A 19,151-nucleotide genomic window follows, 5' to 3' on the forward strand; every position below is an offset into this window, starting at 1 on the left:
TCCCTGGAAAACCAGGATGCTTGGTCACTGTGCTTTCCAACCCTAGGGACTTAGAACTCAGACCGCTGGGTTGAAACCCTACCAGCGAGCAGTGTGTGTGGGGCAAAATGGGACAAGGTGTCAGGAGTCCTGTGGCTCTTAGATAAGATTCAAGTCTAGGATAGGTCAAGAGATACTGGGGAGGGGACTTTTCTTTAAGAGGCTGGAAGAGCAAGGAGCCAACTCAGCCTGAAAGCAGATACCACACAGTAATGCTGGGTGTCCATTCTTTGAGGAACCCTAGTGAAATCCCCAAAGCAGAGAAGTGCCCCCCCTGCTGCCATGAACAAGGCCAGATGAGCAGGCCTCTTTTGAAGTAACCATAATAGAATCCCCTTTCAAGCAAATACAACCACCTCTCCCCAACTAGGCTCGAGCGAAAAACTCCTGGCGCAAATAATTGTTAGGAAGGTATGATTAAGTTAATTGGCTCTGAGCCGTAATCCCCCTCCACTTGAGGTCTCCTAAATTCTAGTCCAGTACTTCCACCTCTCATAATCAAGGCTTGGATGAGCGAAACTGAAATCTCTCCCACCAAAATGGCCTCTGGGTGGTATCTCCTCTGCCAGGTCCTAGAATAGTGCTTGGGTATTAGGATAGATCACCTGGAGGCCTTAATGAAATACAAATCACTGAGCCTGCTGTTGCACTTTCTGAGTTAGAAGGTATAGAGTGGGGCCTGAGAATGTATATTTGCAACAAGTTCCTAGGTTACTGCTAGTCCAGGGACTACACTTGGGAGAACCACAGTCCCAGAACTCCGTATTTTGCAAAGTAAGCAGCAATGTATTCATCTCTTCCCACTGTGGGAATATTGAATATGCAGGACGGTTGCAGATAAAAATCAGTTTATTTAACACCCTTTATGTACCAGGCACTTTTTAGGTATTTTCTCACACTTTTGACTTTCACTCCTCACAAAAGCCCTGTGAGGCAGAGACTGCCCCATTTTACAGATGGGGGACCTGAGGCACAGATGAACCAAGGTGATCCAGCTAGTAATGGCAGACTTCATTCTGCTATATTCAAGGAGCCTGCTCAATAAACAAAATGAGTTTGTGAAAGCCCTATATAAAGGTGTGTCTCAAAACCTCCTATACAGGTGTGCATGGTGTTGAGCAAGACCATAGGGCAGCAAGAATTTATCCTGACGAGGCCAGGCATTCTGGAAGGCTTAAAAGTCCTCTGCAGATCCACATTTCAGTGAGCTGAGAGTCCCAGGCTGGGGAGGAAGGCTAGGGAGGAAGCAGCCAGGGGCGGCTGCCGGGATCTTAGAGAACCAAAAGACCTTCATTCTGACACAGGAAGTAGGGAATTATGGCTTCTTTCGGGGCAGTAACCCTTGGTGGGAAAACTGCATAAATTCACATGGGGAAAGGCTCATTACAGTGCTGGAGCAGAAAATGAGCACAGCCAAGGTAGCAGTTCCCTGGGGGCCTGGTGAGGCCACAGCAGCAGAACAGCCGGCAGCGGGGACACGAGATGTTATGAACTTTGCGAGCTCCAGGCAGGAGCTGGTGAGGCACTTCCCAAATGCAAACTCCAGTGAATCTTTTAGCAGTTGGAGGAATTGAGATTATTGGGCAAAGGACAGGTCAGAATGTACACTGTATGACAGAAAACAAGGCATGAGTGGCTGGGGCTAGAAGAAACAGGGCGAGAGCTGGGCTTAGGAAGACGCAAGCATCTATCAAGGTAAAGGGTCGGACTCAGGCCTCATTCATCACTGTGGCCCTGTTCCTGAGCATAAGGCTCTGGCTGGTGAATGAGTCCCTCCGGGCCATGAAGCAGAGCAAGGGTCATATGCTCCCTGTGGGGTCTGTTATGGTCTGAGAATCTGAACTTTTGTATAGTTCCCGCCTTAGCTTTGGTGGGTTTTATTTTTCCTTACTGCCCCCCGAGGAAGCCATCTGCTTTAAAACCAAAGAAAGGTTGTTGCAGTAGTCATGGGGCTCCTTTCTGTCATCGGGTCTCTGTGGCGAGAGGAATGACCACCAGGGGTGTCTTTAATTATGGTTTTAGAGTACAAGGTCTCAAAATATGCAGTGAACCGTGGGATGCACACATGGCCTTGTCCTATGAGGGACAAGTCCTCTGTCATCTGGCCTGAGGTAGATGCTGGGGCTCAAGTCCCAGCACACTCGAGCCCTTTGAGGGGCCCCGGAGATGAAGAGGGTGGGGTCTTCTACTCTGAGTCTGGGGGAGAGTCCAGTTGGAGTGGCTCAGCTGACACGGGGGGAAAGGCAAGGGTAGAGACAGAAGGCCAGGGGCTCTTGGAGCGGTGCTTGGAGGGCACCTGACAGATGGGAGGCTTGTGGCGCCCGGCCCAGCACGGGAAAATGGCTGTGGGAACCCAGTTGTCAGATGTGGTGCCCGGATTCCTCCTCGCTGATCCTGCTGAGAAGGGAAAGGGAGGGACGCCTGTAGATACTCCTTTTCAGTGGCACAGCCCATGATCCCTCATCCTGCCCTTTCCTGCCCCTGCGACCCGTCTGAGGAAGAAGGGAGCAGGGCCCGTTGTGGAAATCCCAGCCATTCCTCCTGCTGCCCCTCAGCGTGACAGTGGGCTGGTGCTCTTACCAGAGCAAGGTTCAGAAGGCAAGTGTGGAGCTCCCGGGCTGCGTCAGGCTGGGAGCCACCTCTCAGAGTCTCCTGGAACACAGCAGCTGCCTCTTCAAAACGCTTTGGTCCCAGAGGGAGTAGAAAGAGCAAAGCTTAGGTATTAAGGAGGTGAAGGAAATTAAAACTGCCCCTTCCCCAAACTCACCTCGGCCTCTAATACCTCCACAAACCTCCATAGCCTCCACAAACACCATGATGCTGTGGCACTAGAAGCTTTCCTAGAAAACGCAGTGTAGACCCAATCCCCACCCCATCCCACCCAAATTCCTCCTTTGGTTCCAATCTCAGACCCATTACCTGAAGTCCCATCAAGGCCTTGCCCAGGCGGAAGAGGCCTCGGGGCCAGCCTGGTTGCAGAGTCAGGGCCACCTGGGCATCAGCCAGGGCCCATATCGGCTGACCCAGCCGCTCATGGCAGAAAGAGCGGTTTCCAAATAACCTGACAAAGACAAAGTGGCCAAAAGTCTGGATCCTCAGCACTTTGCCTTGCCCTGACCACCCCGCACACAGGCTAAGCCCCAACACTCACCGATGATCCCGGGGGTTTAGCTTCAAGGCCTCGGTGAAGAGAACCACAGCCTTGTGGTAGAAACCATTTTGGGCAAGGCTGGTACCCAACTCTGAGGAGGAGAGAAGGTGGGAAGGTTCAGATGGGGCTATCCCAGGGAGGGCAGGGTGAGGAGGATGAGAGAGAGAGAGAGAATCTCACTTGCCAGCTCCTGGCTCTGCTGTAAGGCAGCTGCCGGCAGTCCTGGAGATGCCTAGGGATGGGGAGCAAAGTCAAGTGGGACTCGAGGCCTCAGCCTCCCCGAATCTTTCTCCTTTGTTTAAACAATGAATATTGCAGTCAGCATCACCCAATTTATGTAATTTTTATGACAGTTCTGCAATATGGTATCAGGCCTACCTTCCTGCAGAGGAAATTACCCATACCCAAGGTCAGGGTGTCTATGATAGAGCTGGACCCCAGGTCTCTTCATTCTAGAGCCAGAGAAGTCCTTCTACTGGTCACCTCACCTCTGCCTTAGGGCTCTGCCTGGGGCTTTCTTCTTTTGGAGACCTTCCTTCCTCCTGGCCCATCTTCTCTTGGGGACCCAGACTTTTGCCTCGGGGCTCCTGGCTCAGTCCCTTCTCTCTGCGGGCACTGGGGGGCCAATCCCCAACTTTGCGCAAAGCCAGAGACACGAAAGTGCTAGATAGATCCAGTAAGTCCTGTGAGCAGAAAGGAAAGTTAGGAGGGGACGGCAATGAAGTATGTCCTAAAGCAGGTGGAGGGATAGGTGGGAGTGGGCAGAGACCAAGAAGGGAAGGAAGAGGGCTCTCACCTCTTCCTCACCACACTGTCCCTGGGCAGGGTTCCCAGGGCTAGATGGGGGGCTCCCGTCTCCATCGGGGGTGGCCTTGACCTAAAGGGAATGCAGACAGGGATCACCCTGAGCCGCCTGCCTTCTCAGCTCCCACCCTCCTGGCACTGAGTGCTCCTCAGACCCGCCTGCAGACACTCACCTTGGGGTCCCCACCCTCCTGCTCCAAGCGCTCCTGTCGCCTGCGATCCTTTTGACGCTGCAATGATAATGATGATGTGATGACGCTGATGGTGTATTATTTGAACGTTCTATGTCAATACACACACACACACACTTTGTATCTTGAAACCAATTCTTCACGTGTACAATATAGATTATATGATGTGTACCCGGTTAAGAGCTTTGCATACACTATCTCATCTAATCCCTGCAACTCCAATGAGGTAGGTTTTGTGTCATCCTCATTTTACAGGTGAACAAGCAGACAGGAGAGTCACCAGGCAGAGGTCTTACAGTAAGAAAGAGGCAGATTCCAACCCAGGCAGTATAGTGTGACTCCAGGACCACCACACCGTAGGGCTTCCACAAGACCTTCCACCTCTGGGCTCTGAGGCCCCGGAGCCCCCCACTGGCAAGAGGGTCCACTACAGACCTCCTTGAGTTCTTCCCTGTTCTCATAAAACTTCCCTCCTTCCCTCTCTGAAATCCCTCCAGGTTCCCACTCCTGCCTCCAGCCACCTTCTTCTTGAGTCGTTTCTTCTCTGCTTTCTGTTTCATGCGCTCCTCCTCAGCCACCAGCTCCTCAGCCAGGTGGTTGGCTTCCTGGAGAAGGAAAGGCAGGTGACAGGAAAAGAGAGAGAGAACCAGAAAGCCAAAGGGAGGCCAGCAGTATGGAAGGGCCTTGAAAGGTCCAAATTAGGGGAGAATACAGATATGGGAATAAGGCAGTTGGAGGAGCCCTGGGGGAGGTGAAGCCCCTTGTTGATAGTCTCACCTCTTCAGTCAGCAGGAGCTTCTGGGGCATGGCCACCTCAAGCAGGCTGTCTGAGCCACCAGAGGCAGACGCAGAGGCAGAGGGGCTATGAGGGCAGGGGTCACAGGGCTCAGACCCTTGGGGAGGATACAGGAAGGACTTTCGGAGACCACAGTAGGTGCCCGGCCCCTCGGCCCCTTTGTCTCTGTCACTCTGTCCAGGCGTTTTAGCCTCATCACAGAAATGGTCCAGGAGGTAATCTGTCAGGAGAGATAAGAAGGGAAAGATAGAGGAATGTGAGAGAGAGGAGTATCTGAGGGCCAGCCCTCCCCAGGGTACCAGCCTCGATCCCTGGGCCCGGCCCCTGCACGCTACCATGGTGCCACAGCTGCAGCCGCCCACTGCTCCCATCCACATGGATCCGGTGTAGGCCCTGGGGATCACTCTCCACAAGCCTTCGAAGAAAATCCACTATGTCCTGGGAGGGGAAGAGAGGGGAGGCTGGTGTTGGAGGGAGCTCTGGGAGAGAACCACAAACCACCCACCCAGCCTGGAGAACCTTACTGGCTGGCCTCTCCCCACTCAGCACCTTAAGACACACTGCTCTGGTTTTCCTGGTGAATCACCTCCTTCGCTACTCTCCTGCTTCCCAAGGGTTCCGAGCAGCCTTTCTGTCCGACCTTCTCCATCCTACAAGATCTCCTCTCCTTGACCTACCACTAGGTCAGCCGCACTGAAGCCTCAGAAACAGAGCCCTCCTCTGTTTACCTGCTCTTCCAACTATGTTCCTTGTCATATCCCTGAAAATGAGCAACCCCATATAACCTACTCAGGAGCTACCGCATTCCTAAATGAGAGCAGCAGTTCCTGGCTGGCCTCTCCCCTGCACTTCAGCTGTTTCCTCCCAAACCAAGCTCTCAGCAGTAACTTCCCTACTTAGCAACCAACTTCCAGTAATCTCCCACTGCCAAGGCCATAGGTGGGACTGAGTCTAGCTCCTCAGCCTGAGATTTGGAGCTTTCCAAAACACTCCGTGGCTGACCTTCCCAAACTTCCTTTGTAATTCTCTGCTTGGCTGCTTTCATCCCTATGCTGTCAGGTCCCTTCCAGGATCTTCCCCCCTTCCCCTACAACTGTCCCCTAATCCTGGCTCTGAGCTTCTCATCACATCTTGTCTCACCTTCAAGGTCCAGTTCAAATTCCATCTTCCCTCAGATCCTTTCCAGACCTCTTCATCTCCAATAACCTCTGCCCTCAATGAAGCTGTACTCACATGCTCTGTGTTACACAATTTAGAGCCATATTATTCACTGCTTTTTATCGCTCTCTCAATTGGCAAGAAGCATGGAACTGGAAAGAACACTGTTGTGAAATGAAGCTGTTTGATCTTAATTCTGGCTCTGCCATTGCCTGGCTGTTTCATTTTGGACAAATTGTTTAACCTCTCTGAACCTTGGCTTCATCATTCACAAGAAGAGACAAGACTCTTCAAGACCTAGCCCGTTACGTTCTGTGGTTCTTATGAGAATCATTTCCCCAATTAGTGTCAGCTTTAGAGGAGGAGAGGAGTCATCTTGTTCCTGTGTGGCCTAATCAGGCCTAAACAGAGCACATCCCTGACTAGGTGGTGGCCCACTGACTGAGAAACTTAGACGCCACATGAAACTCCAAAGCGCTAAACTGATGCATCGGAAGGACTTCAGATCACTGAGGTAGAGTCAACTTTTTAAGCAGTTTTAGAGCCAGGGTTTCCATCGAGATATCGTCCTGACCCAACAGCATCTTCATTTACACAGCTGTGCACTTTTATAAAGACTTATTCTCGAATTCAGTATCCTGGTGGGCTTCTTTCAACTTCCTAGCTGGCCCAGTATAGACTTTTTTAAAAACAAAAAAGGATTACCTTGACCTCCTACCTCTCCCCAAAGCACAGTCTACGCTACTCTTGTAATTCACCACATTGCTGAACATGGTCTAGCTAATCGGTCCTCCATAAATCATCTCCCTACCCTCTTGTCCTACCTCTACCTACAGTAGTTAGTGGTATCCTCTGAAGTTCCTACGACACAACAAGTGTGCTTTCATCTCAGTAGTTTACTTGTTACTTCCTCTCCCTGGAATGCTCTTTCCCCAGTGAATGCTCACCCTTCAGATCTCTTCTTAAACCTTCTCCAGGAGGCCTTCTCTGACCACTTCTTTTAAGAAGAGAAGTTCTCAATTCCACTCAGCACTCCCTGTCCTTCCTGCTTTACTTTTCTTTGCACTTTTCATATTTGGCAAACTATATTGTTTGTTTGTTGATTGGTTGCCTCCACTTGATGCCTCCACTAGATGCCTCCACAGACAAAAAAAAAAAAAAAACAACAACAACAACAAAAAGATTTTTGTCTGTTTGGCTTACTGCTGTCTTCCCAGTGCCTAAAACAGTGCCTGGTATATAGCTGGTATTTAATATGTGTGCTGAATGAGCAAAAGCAGAGAGACTGGTGAGGAGACTATTCTAATAAAGATGTAGTCAGGAACTGGGTCTGAAGAACCCTGTGTGAGTCAGTGAGGTTGTACTTCCTCTTGTCAGTGAGGGGAGTGGAGCGCTCAAGTGGAACAGCACTGGGGAAGACGAGTCTAGGGGTGGAATGTTTAATTAGCAGGCCATTATGACTGTTCAGGCCAGAGAGAATGAGTTCTTGAACTAAGGCCATGGCAGTGGAAGCAGGAATGGAAACGATGGGCTTGAGTCAAGAGACACTTCTGAAGTGTTATTTTAGCGATTAAATGTATGAGGTAAAGGAAAGGGAGGATTATGTACAATGATTCTCAGATTTCTGCTTTAAGCAACCGGAAGTCAGTTTGTGTTGCTAACCAAAACTAAGATTAGAGGAAAAGCAACCAATTTGCAAAGATGATGAGTTAACTTCTGGACTTGTTGAGTTTGAGGTTTTGGAGATCCCCAGGAAGCAGTAGGAAACACAGCTTCTCAGGGCTCTAAATCCGATCCTGCCCTTCCCTCAATAACCCTATCACCTACTTGAGAACATGCAAGCCCCTGTGCCAGACAAAGCCTTTCAAGCCTCTCACTTCCTTCTTTGCCACTTCATCTCTTACGGATCCAACCCAATTACTCAAGTCTCACTTCGGTTAAGTTCCCTAAACTTTACCCTGCCTTGGCGTCTTTGCTCACACTGTTCCCTCTGCTCAGAATACCTTATCCTAAGGAACTGTCACTCACTTCCCCAATCCTCAACTCAGAAACCATCGTCAACTCAATCCCACCCACTTCCAGCATTTATCTGGGCAGCGCGGACCCCGGGGCCCCACGCCCTCCATTTGCCACGCGCTGCTTCAGGCCCGGGCCGGAGACTACGCCTCGACGGAGCCATCGGAGGCCGGGCAGCGCCCGGCAGCGGCGGGGCTCAGCTCAGCTGGCTGGAAAGAGGCGTGACCAAGATAAACCGGACGAAGGGGAGCGAGGAGTCCCTTTTACCTCTGCGCCGTAGTCCTCAGGACCGAATTCCTTGCAGAGTTTGGGGACAGCAGCGACCTCCAGCGGGCAGCCAGGCCGCAGAGGACAGTCTATAGTAAAGGAAGGCCAACGGCGCGTCACAGTGCTCCGGTTGGACGGGTCGAAGCTCCCCTCCGCCCACCGCGTGAAGCACAAGACCCGACTGAAAACAGACCCAAGTGGGGCTGTCTCTACCCTCCTGGACCCTCTCGTCTCTTGTCACACCTGCTTACCTAGCTTTATCCGCCCCACAGTCTTCGGAATCGGCGCCATCTCCCGACAACAGTAACACGAAAGTGAAAGATGATCTGGTACTTGATAGCCGCCGAAGGGCGGAGTAGGACAGAGTAAGCTGCCATCTTTGTTAGGGGCAGAAGCCTCCGATTACGGAGCGCGAGAGAGTTCAAGACGGGCCAGGAGGTTCCCGGGCTAGAAATGACGGCTCCAGGGACTGGGCGGAGTCCCGGCGGCAGCGGGCGCTGGGCGGTGCGAGCAAGTGGGAATCGTTAGATTCACTCCGGAGTCGGCGTCCCATGGCCCAGGCGTCTCGCTCTGCTGGCCTTCTGCCTCCGCTCGCTACCGTGCCGCCGTTTGGGGCACAACCCGAAGGCGCTGTGGAGGAGCAGTGGGAGAGAAGGCAGGCGCGCGCTCTCCGCGGGGACTTTCGTGGCTGGCTGCGGCTGCCGGTTGCCGGGAGCGTTCCCTGCCTGGACCCACCGCCCGGCGGAGCTCGGGGAGCGCAGCCGTGGTGGGCTGCGCCGGCGCCTGCAGACGCTGGAGAGCACCAGGAGGCCGGGGCCGCTTACTGGTGGGGGGAGTCGGCAGCCGGCCGCCCCATCCCTCCCGCCCTGCAGCGTCTCCGGGCCGTGTTGCTGCGACTGCATCGCGAGCGGGAGCAGCTCCTTCAAGCCCGGGACTGCGCCTGCAACCTACAGACGGCCGTGCGCCTCCTGAGGACCCTGAGTCCCGGCGCGCCGGCCCCTAGCTCCAGCACCTTGCCTCAGCTGTGCCGCGACCTGCTGCTGCACCCTTCCCGTGGGGCTGTCCTGCGAATCGGCCTACGCGAGACTCCCGAGCCGCTACTCCTGGCGCGCCCGGTTGGGCTGGCCGCTCAGCGCCTGGATGCTGCCATCGAGATGCAGCTTCGGGCTCTGGGTCGGGAGCCTGCCAGCCCGGGCCTGTCGTCCCAACTTGCTGACGTGCTCTTGGCACTCCCCGCCTACCACCAGCTGCTGGGAAAAGCCTTGAGCCAAATCCCGGGGGCAGCGCGCCCTTTCCCACCCCTCCGTGTCCTCCACCTCCTAACGGGGGAGCGGGGTTGCCTGGTGGCTGGTCAGCTAGATGAGGCCCTCAGGGGGTCGGGCTTGCTGGACCACCTCCGAAGTCGGTGCCAGGAGGAGCGGGAGCTGCTGCCCAGGCTGCTGGGGCTGCTGGGAGGCGCGACTGATTCAGCCGGCAGTGGACCGGGGCTTGGAGGGGCTGGAGCCCTGTGGAGCCAGTACTGGACCCTGCTGTGGGCAGCTTGTGCTCAGAGTCTGAACCTAAGTCTAGGACCCTGGAGGGACCGCAGGGCAGCTGCACAACAGCTGAGTCAGGCACTAGGTCAGGGTGAGTGATGGGCCTGGGTGGGCATTTAGAAGACAGGGGTCTCTTTCTTCTCCCTAGCCACCCCACTCCCCTGCCAACTAGACTGCAAAAGCAGGCCCTTTAGAATGAACACTCCCACCCCACCCCCTCCTCCCCACCAATCAGCCAAGAGCATCTGGGCTTTCAGGGTAAAATCTGCTTTCCACTCAAGTCTTGAGTCTCAGTGGAAGCCTCCCCTTTTCCCCATCACTGAATGGGCAGTGGTTCTGGAAAAGGGAGGCCTTCTTTTCAGGCTCCAAGTCATTTCTCCCACTAGCATCCCTGCCTCAGGAGTGTGAGAAGGAGCTGGCTTCTTTGTGTCGCAACCTATTTCATCAGTCTCTTATCTGGAACTGGGACCAAGGTGAGAAGGAAGGGGCATTGGGAGTGACACAGCCCCAGATTGCCCCTTCCTCATCAGACCATACCCCTCATCCGCAGGCTTCTGTCAGGCCTTGGGATCTGCTGGCCAAGATCAGAGCAGCCGTGCCTCATCCTCTCATACCTCTGAACTTTTGCAACAGCTCTTCCCTCCTCTCTTGGATGCCCTTGGGCAACCCAGGTCAGGTCTGCTCCTCTGTAAGCCTCCAGGTGAGACAAGGTGCTGGGGATGGAGGAGCAGAATGGTTGAAGATACCCCCTTTATTCCTTCACTCGGTTCTGAAGCCCGCCTCCTCAGATGCTCCATCCTCCTCTCCCCAGATCCTGCACCCCTTGCTCTAGGGCTCTGTACCCTGCAGACCACCTTGCTCTGGTTTTTGGGTAGAACTCAGCAGCATCTGGCAGCGTGGGCCCCAGATTCTTTCCTGCTCCTGATCCAGAAGGACTTACCTGTAAGTAGCTGGGGAGTGGGCAGGAGAGCAGCCTTGGCTGGGTTAAAATCTCACTTCCCGTTTCTGGCAAAGCCTCTACTGCACGAGGCAGCAGCTCTGTCTAGACTGGCCTCAGAAGAAAGCTTGTCCCTGGAGGTGGAGCAGCAGCTGGGCCTGGAGATCCAGAAGCTAGCCACACAGATCCAGGTGAGAAAAGCAGGGGCCCTGGCAGTGGCAGTTTAAGAGTCTGTTGTTCTGTGCCCAGCTTTGGGGGTTAGGATGATGGGGGTGGTAATTGCGGTAGAACATCCCAGGGACTTGGGAATCCCCATGGAGTCTCTGCTGGATTTATCTTTTCCTGCTCTGTTCATTTTTTGTTCTTCTTTCCTTACCTTGTTATTATGGAAAACTTCAAACATATACACAAATAGAAGTGTATAATGGACCTCCATATTCCTACCACTGAGGCTTTAACAGTTATCACCTCTTGGTCAATTCTGTTACCTCTGTATGTGAGGCTCTCATTTTGGGACATTAACAGCCACTAATGATTACTGCCTAGATCCATTTTTTCCTTAAAGGGTGCAAAGTAGTGATATTCCAAGTCTATCATTTCTTCTTCATTTATTCATTGAATTATTCCTATAAAGTGAAATTTGCCTTCGTTAATCACTTGGTTACTCTGAAGTATATTTTATAGAGAAAAAGCAAGATAAATGATTGAATCTTTCCTTTTAGTCACTAGCTTTGATATGATGTTCCTCGTTTCTAAATGTATAGCTTATATTTTTAAGAAATAATACATGTCCATAGTTTAAAAAGTGAAATAGAATAGTGGCACCTGGGTGGCTAAGTTGGTGGAGCATCTGACTCTTGACTTCGGATCAGGGCATGATCTCAAGAGTGTGGAGCCTGCTTGAGATTCTCTCACTCCCTTTGCCCCTCTCCCCACCTTGCGCTCACACTCTGTCTCTCTCAAAATTAAAAGAAATTTTAAAAACTAAAGGTGAAATAGAATATTATTTTAGAATAATATAGTGCTTTAACTGCCCCCTACCTCACCTCTGATCCCTGTTCCACGGTGGTAACCTTTAACCACACTTGTCTATCTTCTAGTATTTTATTTTCTTCTAAACTTATGCATAAAATTATTATACTTCTATTTTAATTTTTCCCCATTTTGCCCAGTATCTGTTCCTACTATGGAAGATGTTTCTCTGTTTTTTTGTTTTCTCTTCCTGCCCAAGTTTCCCCTCTGCTCTAAATTACTCTGCCCTAAATAGGGGCGTGGCTACAGAGTTCAGGCTTTGTCCCTCTGCTCCTCTGCTCCTTTCCTCTCTGCGTTCCTTTTTTTTTTTTTTTTTTAATTCTTTTAAAAGTTTATTTTTGGGAGAGGGAGTGAGACAGAGCATGAGCAGGGGAGGGGCAGAAAGAGAGGGAGACACAGAATCCAAAGCAGGCTCCAGGCTCTAAGCTGTCAGCACAGAGCCCTTATACAGGACTCAAACTCATAAGCTGTGAGATTATGACCTGAGCTGAAGTCGGATGCTTAACTGACTGAGCCACCCAGACACCCCTCTCTCTGCATTCCTGCTTACCACATGCCTTGAACCTGTGTACCGCTTCCCCAGGGGAAGGGTTGCTGGAGGTGGGGGTGGGCAGTCCATAGTTCCTTGGGGGAGTAGTGGGGAGATGGCCTGACCAAAGCAGAAGCTTCCTTTGTGTATATGTGTGTGTGCACATGTGTGCATGCATGCATTTTCAGGCACACACACACTTTTGTCCAGAGGTGCATGAGGAGACATAAAAAAAGGAGTTCAGCTCTTGGTAGTTGTGAGAACAGGGACAGTGTGCTTACTGTGTGAACTAACCATTGTGCAAAGGACTCTGCATGCCTTGTCCCTGTGCCTGGTGATGGCACTGTTGGGTATCTGCTCTGGGTATTCCACTGCATATGGCACTGGGATGGAAAAGAAGAATCAGACATTGTGAGTTTTCTCCCCACCCAGACTCTAATGTCCCAGACAGAAAGACTATTTCATAGTGTGACCTTGTGTTTCCTCAGAGTGTTGAGTGCAGAAAGATTCCTAACAAATGTCAGTTGACAATAGGGTAGTTTCCTTGGTATGAATAAGGAAGAAGGGGTTTTGGTTTTCAGAAGAGAGCAAGAATTTGGATTTAGGATAGGCTTTTGTCAGGATATGTACTAGAAGCCACATGGGCTCTACTTCCCCCAAGTCTAGTCCCCAGGCCCCTTCCTCTCTTCAGCCTTACAAGCACCCAGTTACCTTTTCTTTATAGAGCCACATACCCTATTTCCCCCATTTCTTGGAGTTCCTCTCCTCCAAAATGGGCTGTATAAACTACCTTTTTTTTTTTTTTTTTTTAGTTTATTTTCTTTGAGAAAGACAGAGCAAGTGGGGGAGGGGCAGAGACAGAGAGAGAATCCCATGCTGTCAGCATGGAGCCTGACTGGAGGCTCGAACTCAAGAACAGTGAGATCATGACCTGAGCTGAAACAAAGAGTCAGACATTTAACCGACTGAGCCACCCAGGCACCCCAAGACCCTTCTTTCTTGCTGCCCTCTCCCATTCCAAAAACATAACCTGTCAAGGTACAGAAATCAAACCAGCACATGGGCCGTTTTTGCTTTATGGGTTACACTACTCTGAAGAAATGGAAGTAGGGTGTAAAAAATATTCAGTTTAAGGACATTCCAAAATGTCCTGAATCTCAGAAAGTTACAGTGCTTGCTCCTGATCTGCATATAGTTCCTGACTTCCTTTCATAGATGGTGGAATATCATACAGTTCCCCCTTTCTTTCTTCATGCCTCTGCCTGTCTGTAGATCACACAGACCCGTCTCTAACATTTGCTTTTAAACATTGGTAGTGGTGAGGGTATCTCCCCCTTTTTTCCTATTAATTTTCCTGTAGAGTAGAATTAACCTGGAGGATTTCCAGACTCTGAACCACGCTGAGAAGAGCAGGGTAACCCTATGGCAATTGTCTATCATCTTTCCTGGGTCCAGGCCTTTAGGAAAACCCAATAAAGTTAGGGCATCTCTCCTCATAATTGCCCAAGCCCATAGAATTATGCATACAATTCTGTTCTGGGCCTTTATGGAAGCCAGGTTAAACACCTCAGGTTTAGAAGAGCATCGTAATTTGGCAATCCCCCAACAGAGAACCCCCTTTTACTTTCTCCATATCTCCACAGCTCCTGCCTGAGGAGTCACTAAGGCTCTTTTTTCAAGAATGTCATAAACAAGCCACACAGGGCTTTGAACTCTACATGCCACGGGGCCGGTACTGGAGGCATCGTCTCTCTCCTGGTAACTCCTCTTCCCAGCATCCCCTTCCAGAGTTCCCAGGGGGTAATAGTGGCCTGACTCCTCCAGATCCTGGCTCCACTTCTCTGTCTCCATCCTTGTCCTCGCCTTCTGTGTCCCACAAATCCTACCATCTTCCCCTGAATATTCCCTTAAGAGCTCAACAGATCTACATGGTCTCATATCCTGTACTTTCTCTTCTTCCACTCCAGAACTGCCCAGCATTCCCAGTGAGTATGCTAAGTTGGTGGTTCGCACTGTACTGGAGCCTGTGCTGCAAGGATTGCAGGGATTGCCGCCCCAAGCCCAGGACCCTGTCCTTGGTCAGGCACTGACAGCCATCCTGGGTGCCTGGCTTGACTACATCCTCATGCACAAGATCCGGTTCAGGTGGGGAGAAAAGGAGGCAGTGGCAGAGGGCTGGATGGAACTGGAAAAAGGGAGGGGGTATAGGTGGGGCAGAGCAGTTAGAGAGGCAGGTGGCCACATTGTACTTTGGCCTTCAGCCTGCAGGGGGCGCTGCAGCTCAGACAAGACTTTGGAGTGGTTCGGGAGTTGCTGGAGGAGGAGCAGTGGGGCTTGTCCCCGGAACTTCGTCAGACTCTGCTCACACTCAACATCTTCCAGAAACTGGATGGGGCCCTGCTGTGTCTATTCCAGCAGCCTCTGCCCAAGCCTGAAGTCCACAGGAGGCCTCCCTGTTGCTGTGAGTCACTCTTAACCAACTCCAGGCTCTCTTTGACCTGGCCTTGCCACTTTATGTGCCCCATCCCCCATCCTCATCACTGACCTCATATAGTTGTCAAGGGTAGTCATACCTCTCCTCCTCCCCACTGCCTGTCTTCCATTCCTGCCTTACTAGGTACATGCAGTGAGGTCCAGACCATGGAATTGCCCAGCAGCAGCCTCAACAGCCTGGAGAGCTTGGAGCCCCCTATTCGGCCTGGAGCACCCCCAGCCCAGACAGCTCAGCTGCTAAGCACACTATGGGGAGGGGGACCTAGCCCGGAGGCTTACCTGGTGGGAAATCAGCAGGCCTGGCTTGCCCTGAGGCAGCACCAGCGTCCCCGTTGGCACTTGCCTTTTCTTTCCTGCCTGGGGACCAGTCCTGAATCCTGAGAAGCCTGGGACCAGGAGCCACAAAGTCAGAGCTCCCCATCTCTGGCTGGGAAAGCCCAGGTATTTCTGTGTATATTAAAGAAGCCTACAATTGGGAGCTTGGAAGAAAGGATACCTGAGAAACACAAGCTCCAGAGAGCCTGGACTTAAAAGCTAAGAATCCAAGACACTCCAATGCCTGGAATCCAGAGTAAAGGGCCAAACACCACAGCCTGGAACCTGGAGGTTAGCATCCTTGGGAGGCTTGGGCCTAGTTCCCCAACAGTGAAGACATCTCAGGGCTAGGCCCTAGAAAAAGGGCTATGGAGCTGGATCCCTGGGGAAAGGGAAAGGGAAAAAATGATAGAAAGCAGAGAGCCTAGATGCTACTTCCTCTTAAGTCCTAGGAGCCACGCTAAACACACAGTTCATCAGGAACCACAGAGGTGGAATAGGCATTTCTACATTTGGATCAGTCCCAAGAGGTGTATTACCCTATGCTCCCTGTCTTGTTACTGTTTGAAGTCACTTAAGAATATTAGGCTAAAGGACCTTCACGTTTAAACTTTGGTTACTCAGAGTTCAACGTGTTTGATCTTCAGTTACCTGAGTAGGGTTTACCCCCCTGGTAGCTGTATAATCCCTGCCATGGCAGTATCCTCACCGAAGGGGCCAGCGCTTGAGATGGCACAGCAACGTAAGGAAAGGGAAAGGCCACAGAAGATGGACGTATTATCAGAGCCAAGTGCAAGGCTTTTGCGCTATTTATTTATTGTCTTCACCGTAGTACAAGAGGACTATTAATGATAGGTATTTACTGAACGGTTACTTTGGGGACCTCCAGACCCTGGGTTGAAACCACCTCCCTAACCGGGGGCCTTCTTCCTCCACTCGGGGTGGGGAGCCCAGGGAACGCTAGCTCAGGAACTGTAGAATCAGAGTACCGCACCCTCAAGAGGCCGGGAGCAGGGAGGGGAGCGCAGCGGTAACGGACACTTCCGCCCGCACGAGGCCTTCCGGTGCGAAGGTCACCATGGCGGCCTCCTTGGCTCGGCTCGGGCTCCGGTCTGTGAAGCAGGTTCGGGTTCAATTCTGCCCCTTCGAGAAGAATGTAGAGTCGACGAGGTACGAGGAAGAAGGAAATGGGGACGGGAAGGGGCGCGCCTTCCTCGCGCTGGGGGTCTAGGGGGTCTAGCCCTCTCGGCCGGGCGTTCAAGCTGTTTTCCGACCGCAGGACCTTCCTCCAGGCGGTGAGCAGCGAGAAGGTCCGTTCCACCAACCTCAACTGCTCGGTGATTGTGGACGTGAGGCACGACGGCTCCGAGCCCTGCGTGGACGTGCTGTTCGGTGGGCTGGGGTGGGGAGGCGGGCGGAAGGGGCTCCAGGCAGCCCGCGCGCCCTCAGTCCGGGGCCCCGCCGCCGTCGCCGTGTCTGACTCTTTTTTTTTTCTTCCCCAGGAGACGGGCATCGCCTGATTATGCGCGGCACCCACCTCACCGCCCAGGAAATGCTCACAGCCTTTGCCTCCCACATCCAGACTAGGGCTGCGGCGAGCAGCGGGGAGAAGCCAGGCGCTGGTACCGGGCGCTGACAGTGCAGAAGAGATCAACAAGCCGATTTTAGCTTGGGATTGCTAGGACGCTTACCTAAGAGTTTGAGAGACTTCATCACTCGAATCACAGTCTGGAGGGCCACGGAGCGCCGGAAAGAAAAAAAGAGCGAGCCCTGGGACTACTGATCCAACCAGCGTTTCTGAAAAGAGACACGATGAGAGAGGGGTCTGCACAAACTTGAATTGATTTCATTTTCTTACCATCACTCCCTGCTGAACCCTTTTGAATTTGGCTTTTCCCACCACTCACTCAAGGTGCCTATTGCTCTTATTAGCCAAATCCAGTGCTGTTTTTCTCGGTCCTCATATTTCCATCTCAGTAGGATCCGCCGCTTTTAATTTGCTCCCTTGTGGAAGTTCCCTTCCTCGTGGGTCTTTTTTTCTTTTAACCATAAAACTGTGCTTCTTTCATCCTTCATTTTTGTGTCTATTTCTGAGCATTTCATTCTGTCATAACTTGAACTCTGGGGTTAAATCCTACATTTCTGTTTGGCTCTAATCTCAACTACTGTGCTATTGTCAGGTTCCTTACTAGCAGTTTCCTCCAAACCCCACCCACACTCCTTTGTCCAAAATAGCATTGATAATCTTACATACACATATACTTGCCTCTTCCCCTGACTTCCCCATTCCTTCATCTGCTTTATCTCCTCAGCAACCTGGGCTGGAAACCACAGCATTGCCTCTGCTTCTGCCCTCTCTCTTTCCCTGCATATCTAGTCAATAAATTCAGAATATTCTTTTTTAAACAAAAGCTTCTGAAGTGTTTTCTCCGTTCCCATTCACTTTCCTGTATCATTGTATTATCCCACCCAATCTCCATTTTTTCTGACCATTTTGCTGCTGCTTAATTTTGTCTTTCAAAGCTGGTCGCTGTTTTTATGTCTTCCTGCTACTTGTTTCACACTGTGCCTGATGTGTTTTTCATACTGGGTTACCAACTCGTTAGTATGGATCGTGAAATCAATTTAGAGGGTTAAATCAGCATTTCAGAAACAAAGTAAAATAGAATAAAAAATATCAGAGTGCATGGCACAGAAAGGGAAGCACTCTTTTAAGAAATTTAAGCTTTCAGCATAATCATGAATATATACATATAAAACATGAAGTATGTTGATGTGTGCATATCTGCAGGTACTTGGTTGCAGAATAGAACTGTTTCTTACCACGGGTTGTAGGAAAAAATGGTTGATGGTACTGGTTTAGAGAACTTGAGAATGCTTAGACAATCAAGGATCTCTAGACACTGGCTGCCGTGTACTTTGCCAAATACTTTGCTATAGCATTACTACACTGCTTCTCTGCTTAAAAGGGTACTATCTTCAAGAGCTGTTATTCCCCTCCCCCCTTAAAAAAGAAACTACTGAAAAACAAACCAGAAACCTACCGGGAGGCAGTATGGGGTAGTAAAGAGCCAGGATTCCTGGGGTTGAAATCTTAGCTTTGCCCTTAAGTAGTTCTGTGATTGTGGAAAAATTAGTCTCTCAGTGCCTGTTTCCTCATTTGTAAAATTGGGGTAATGGTACATATATTCTAGGACTGTTGAGAAGATTAAATGAGTTGCTATTTTTAAGTGCCTAGAACATTACCAGGAGTGTGAGTGTTACCTAAGAGGCCTTATGCTATAGCCAAAAGTATACTGACAGCCTAGATTTGAGTTCCCCCAACTTGACGGCTAGCTGGCTTTTCTCTCTGGCTAGACTTTACTGCTCTCCTCATCTGTAAAAATGGGGGTGTTTCAGATATTGCTGTAAACATAGATTGAATGCTGGCACTGTGAACCTGAGGTTGGGGCTGTTTTCTCTGTGTCCCTAGCACTTTGCATAGTGCCTGATACACAGCGTGCAATTAACATTTGTCACATTTACAAATATTTACCATCTACCTTGTGCCTGTAACTGATTAATACTGGGATACAAAGATGAATAATGAAATCCAGGTATGTAATAAGTGCTACAATAGACATGTGAATTAGATGTAATGGTAGCAAAGAAGATAAAGACAGGAGTGACCATTGGGTTTGGTCAGAAGGTGATTTTTGTAAGAGTAAAAAGTCTACCAGTGGAGGGTAGGGTCAGATATCAGATTATAGCAAAAGAGAAAATATATATAGCATAAAGTATTAGCTTTATACAATGAATTTGGATGGGAGGTGTGATACTAGTTAAAGTGGCATAATGATGTTGAGTAAGGTTTTTTAAAGGATGATAGGGACTTGTACTTTATGAAAA

The 19,151-nt window shown here is 50.8% G+C and overlaps 3 protein-coding genes across 7 annotated transcripts; 2 read left to right on the top strand and 1 right to left on the bottom strand.

Moving 5' to 3' along the window:
• Nucleotides 1-870: 870 nt before the first annotated feature.
• On the bottom strand, nt 871-8,802 carry TTC31 (tetratricopeptide repeat domain 31). 2 transcript variants are annotated; one of them, XM_039240126.1, is made up of 13 exons: nt 8,674-8,802; nt 8,423-8,511; nt 5,317-5,419; nt 4,963-5,201; nt 4,707-4,790; nt 4,168-4,224; nt 3,987-4,067; nt 3,679-3,873; nt 3,371-3,422; nt 3,191-3,281; nt 2,959-3,100; nt 2,620-2,721; nt 871-2,433 (listed from the first exon to the last, which is right to left on the bottom strand). In XM_039240126.1, the coding sequence occupies exons 1-13, from the start codon at nt 8,711-8,713 to the stop codon at nt 2,137-2,139; spliced, it is 1,572 nt and encodes a 523-aa protein (XP_039096057.1). In that variant the 5' UTR covers nt 8,714-8,802; the 3' UTR covers nt 871-2,136. The 2 variants fall into 2 exon arrangements, with proteins under 2 accessions (XP_039096057.1, XP_039096056.1); XM_039240125.1 differs by having other exon boundaries at nt 871-2,436.
• Nucleotides 8,803-8,964: 162 nt separating this feature from the next.
• CCDC142 (coiled-coil domain containing 142) lies at nt 8,965-16,086 on the top strand. 4 transcript variants are annotated; one of them, XM_039240121.1, is made up of 9 exons: nt 8,965-10,048; nt 10,344-10,430; nt 10,508-10,657; nt 10,769-10,899; nt 10,972-11,085; nt 14,099-14,213; nt 14,423-14,600; nt 14,717-14,916; nt 15,073-16,086. In XM_039240121.1, the coding sequence occupies exons 1-9, from the start codon at nt 8,974-8,976 to the stop codon at nt 15,327-15,329; spliced, it is 2,307 nt and encodes a 768-aa protein (XP_039096052.1). In that variant the 5' UTR covers nt 8,965-8,973; the 3' UTR covers nt 15,330-16,086. The 4 variants fall into 4 exon arrangements, with proteins under 4 accessions (XP_039096052.1, XP_039096055.1, XP_039096051.1 ...); XM_039240124.1 differs by having other exon boundaries at nt 14,724-14,916; nt 15,073-15,277; XM_039240120.1 differs by having other exon boundaries at nt 10,508-10,899.
• Nucleotides 16,087-16,315: 229 nt separating this feature from the next.
• On the top strand, nt 16,316-18,804 carry MRPL53 (mitochondrial ribosomal protein L53). Its single transcript, XM_039240127.1, has 3 exons — nt 16,316-16,433; nt 16,543-16,655; nt 16,766-18,804. The coding sequence occupies exons 1-3, from the start codon at nt 16,342-16,344 to the stop codon at nt 16,897-16,899; spliced, it is 339 nt and encodes a 112-aa protein (XP_039096058.1). The 5' UTR covers nt 16,316-16,341; the 3' UTR covers nt 16,900-18,804.
• The last annotated feature ends 347 nt before the right edge of the window (nt 18,805-19,151 follow it).

The sequence above is a fragment of the Hyaena hyaena genome, unplaced genomic scaffold, assembly GCF_003009895.1.
Source record: "Hyaena hyaena isolate Hyena2069 unplaced genomic scaffold, ASM300989v1 scaffold_168, whole genome shotgun sequence".
Taxonomy (NCBI): Eukaryota; Metazoa; Chordata; class Mammalia; order Carnivora; family Hyaenidae; genus Hyaena; species Hyaena hyaena.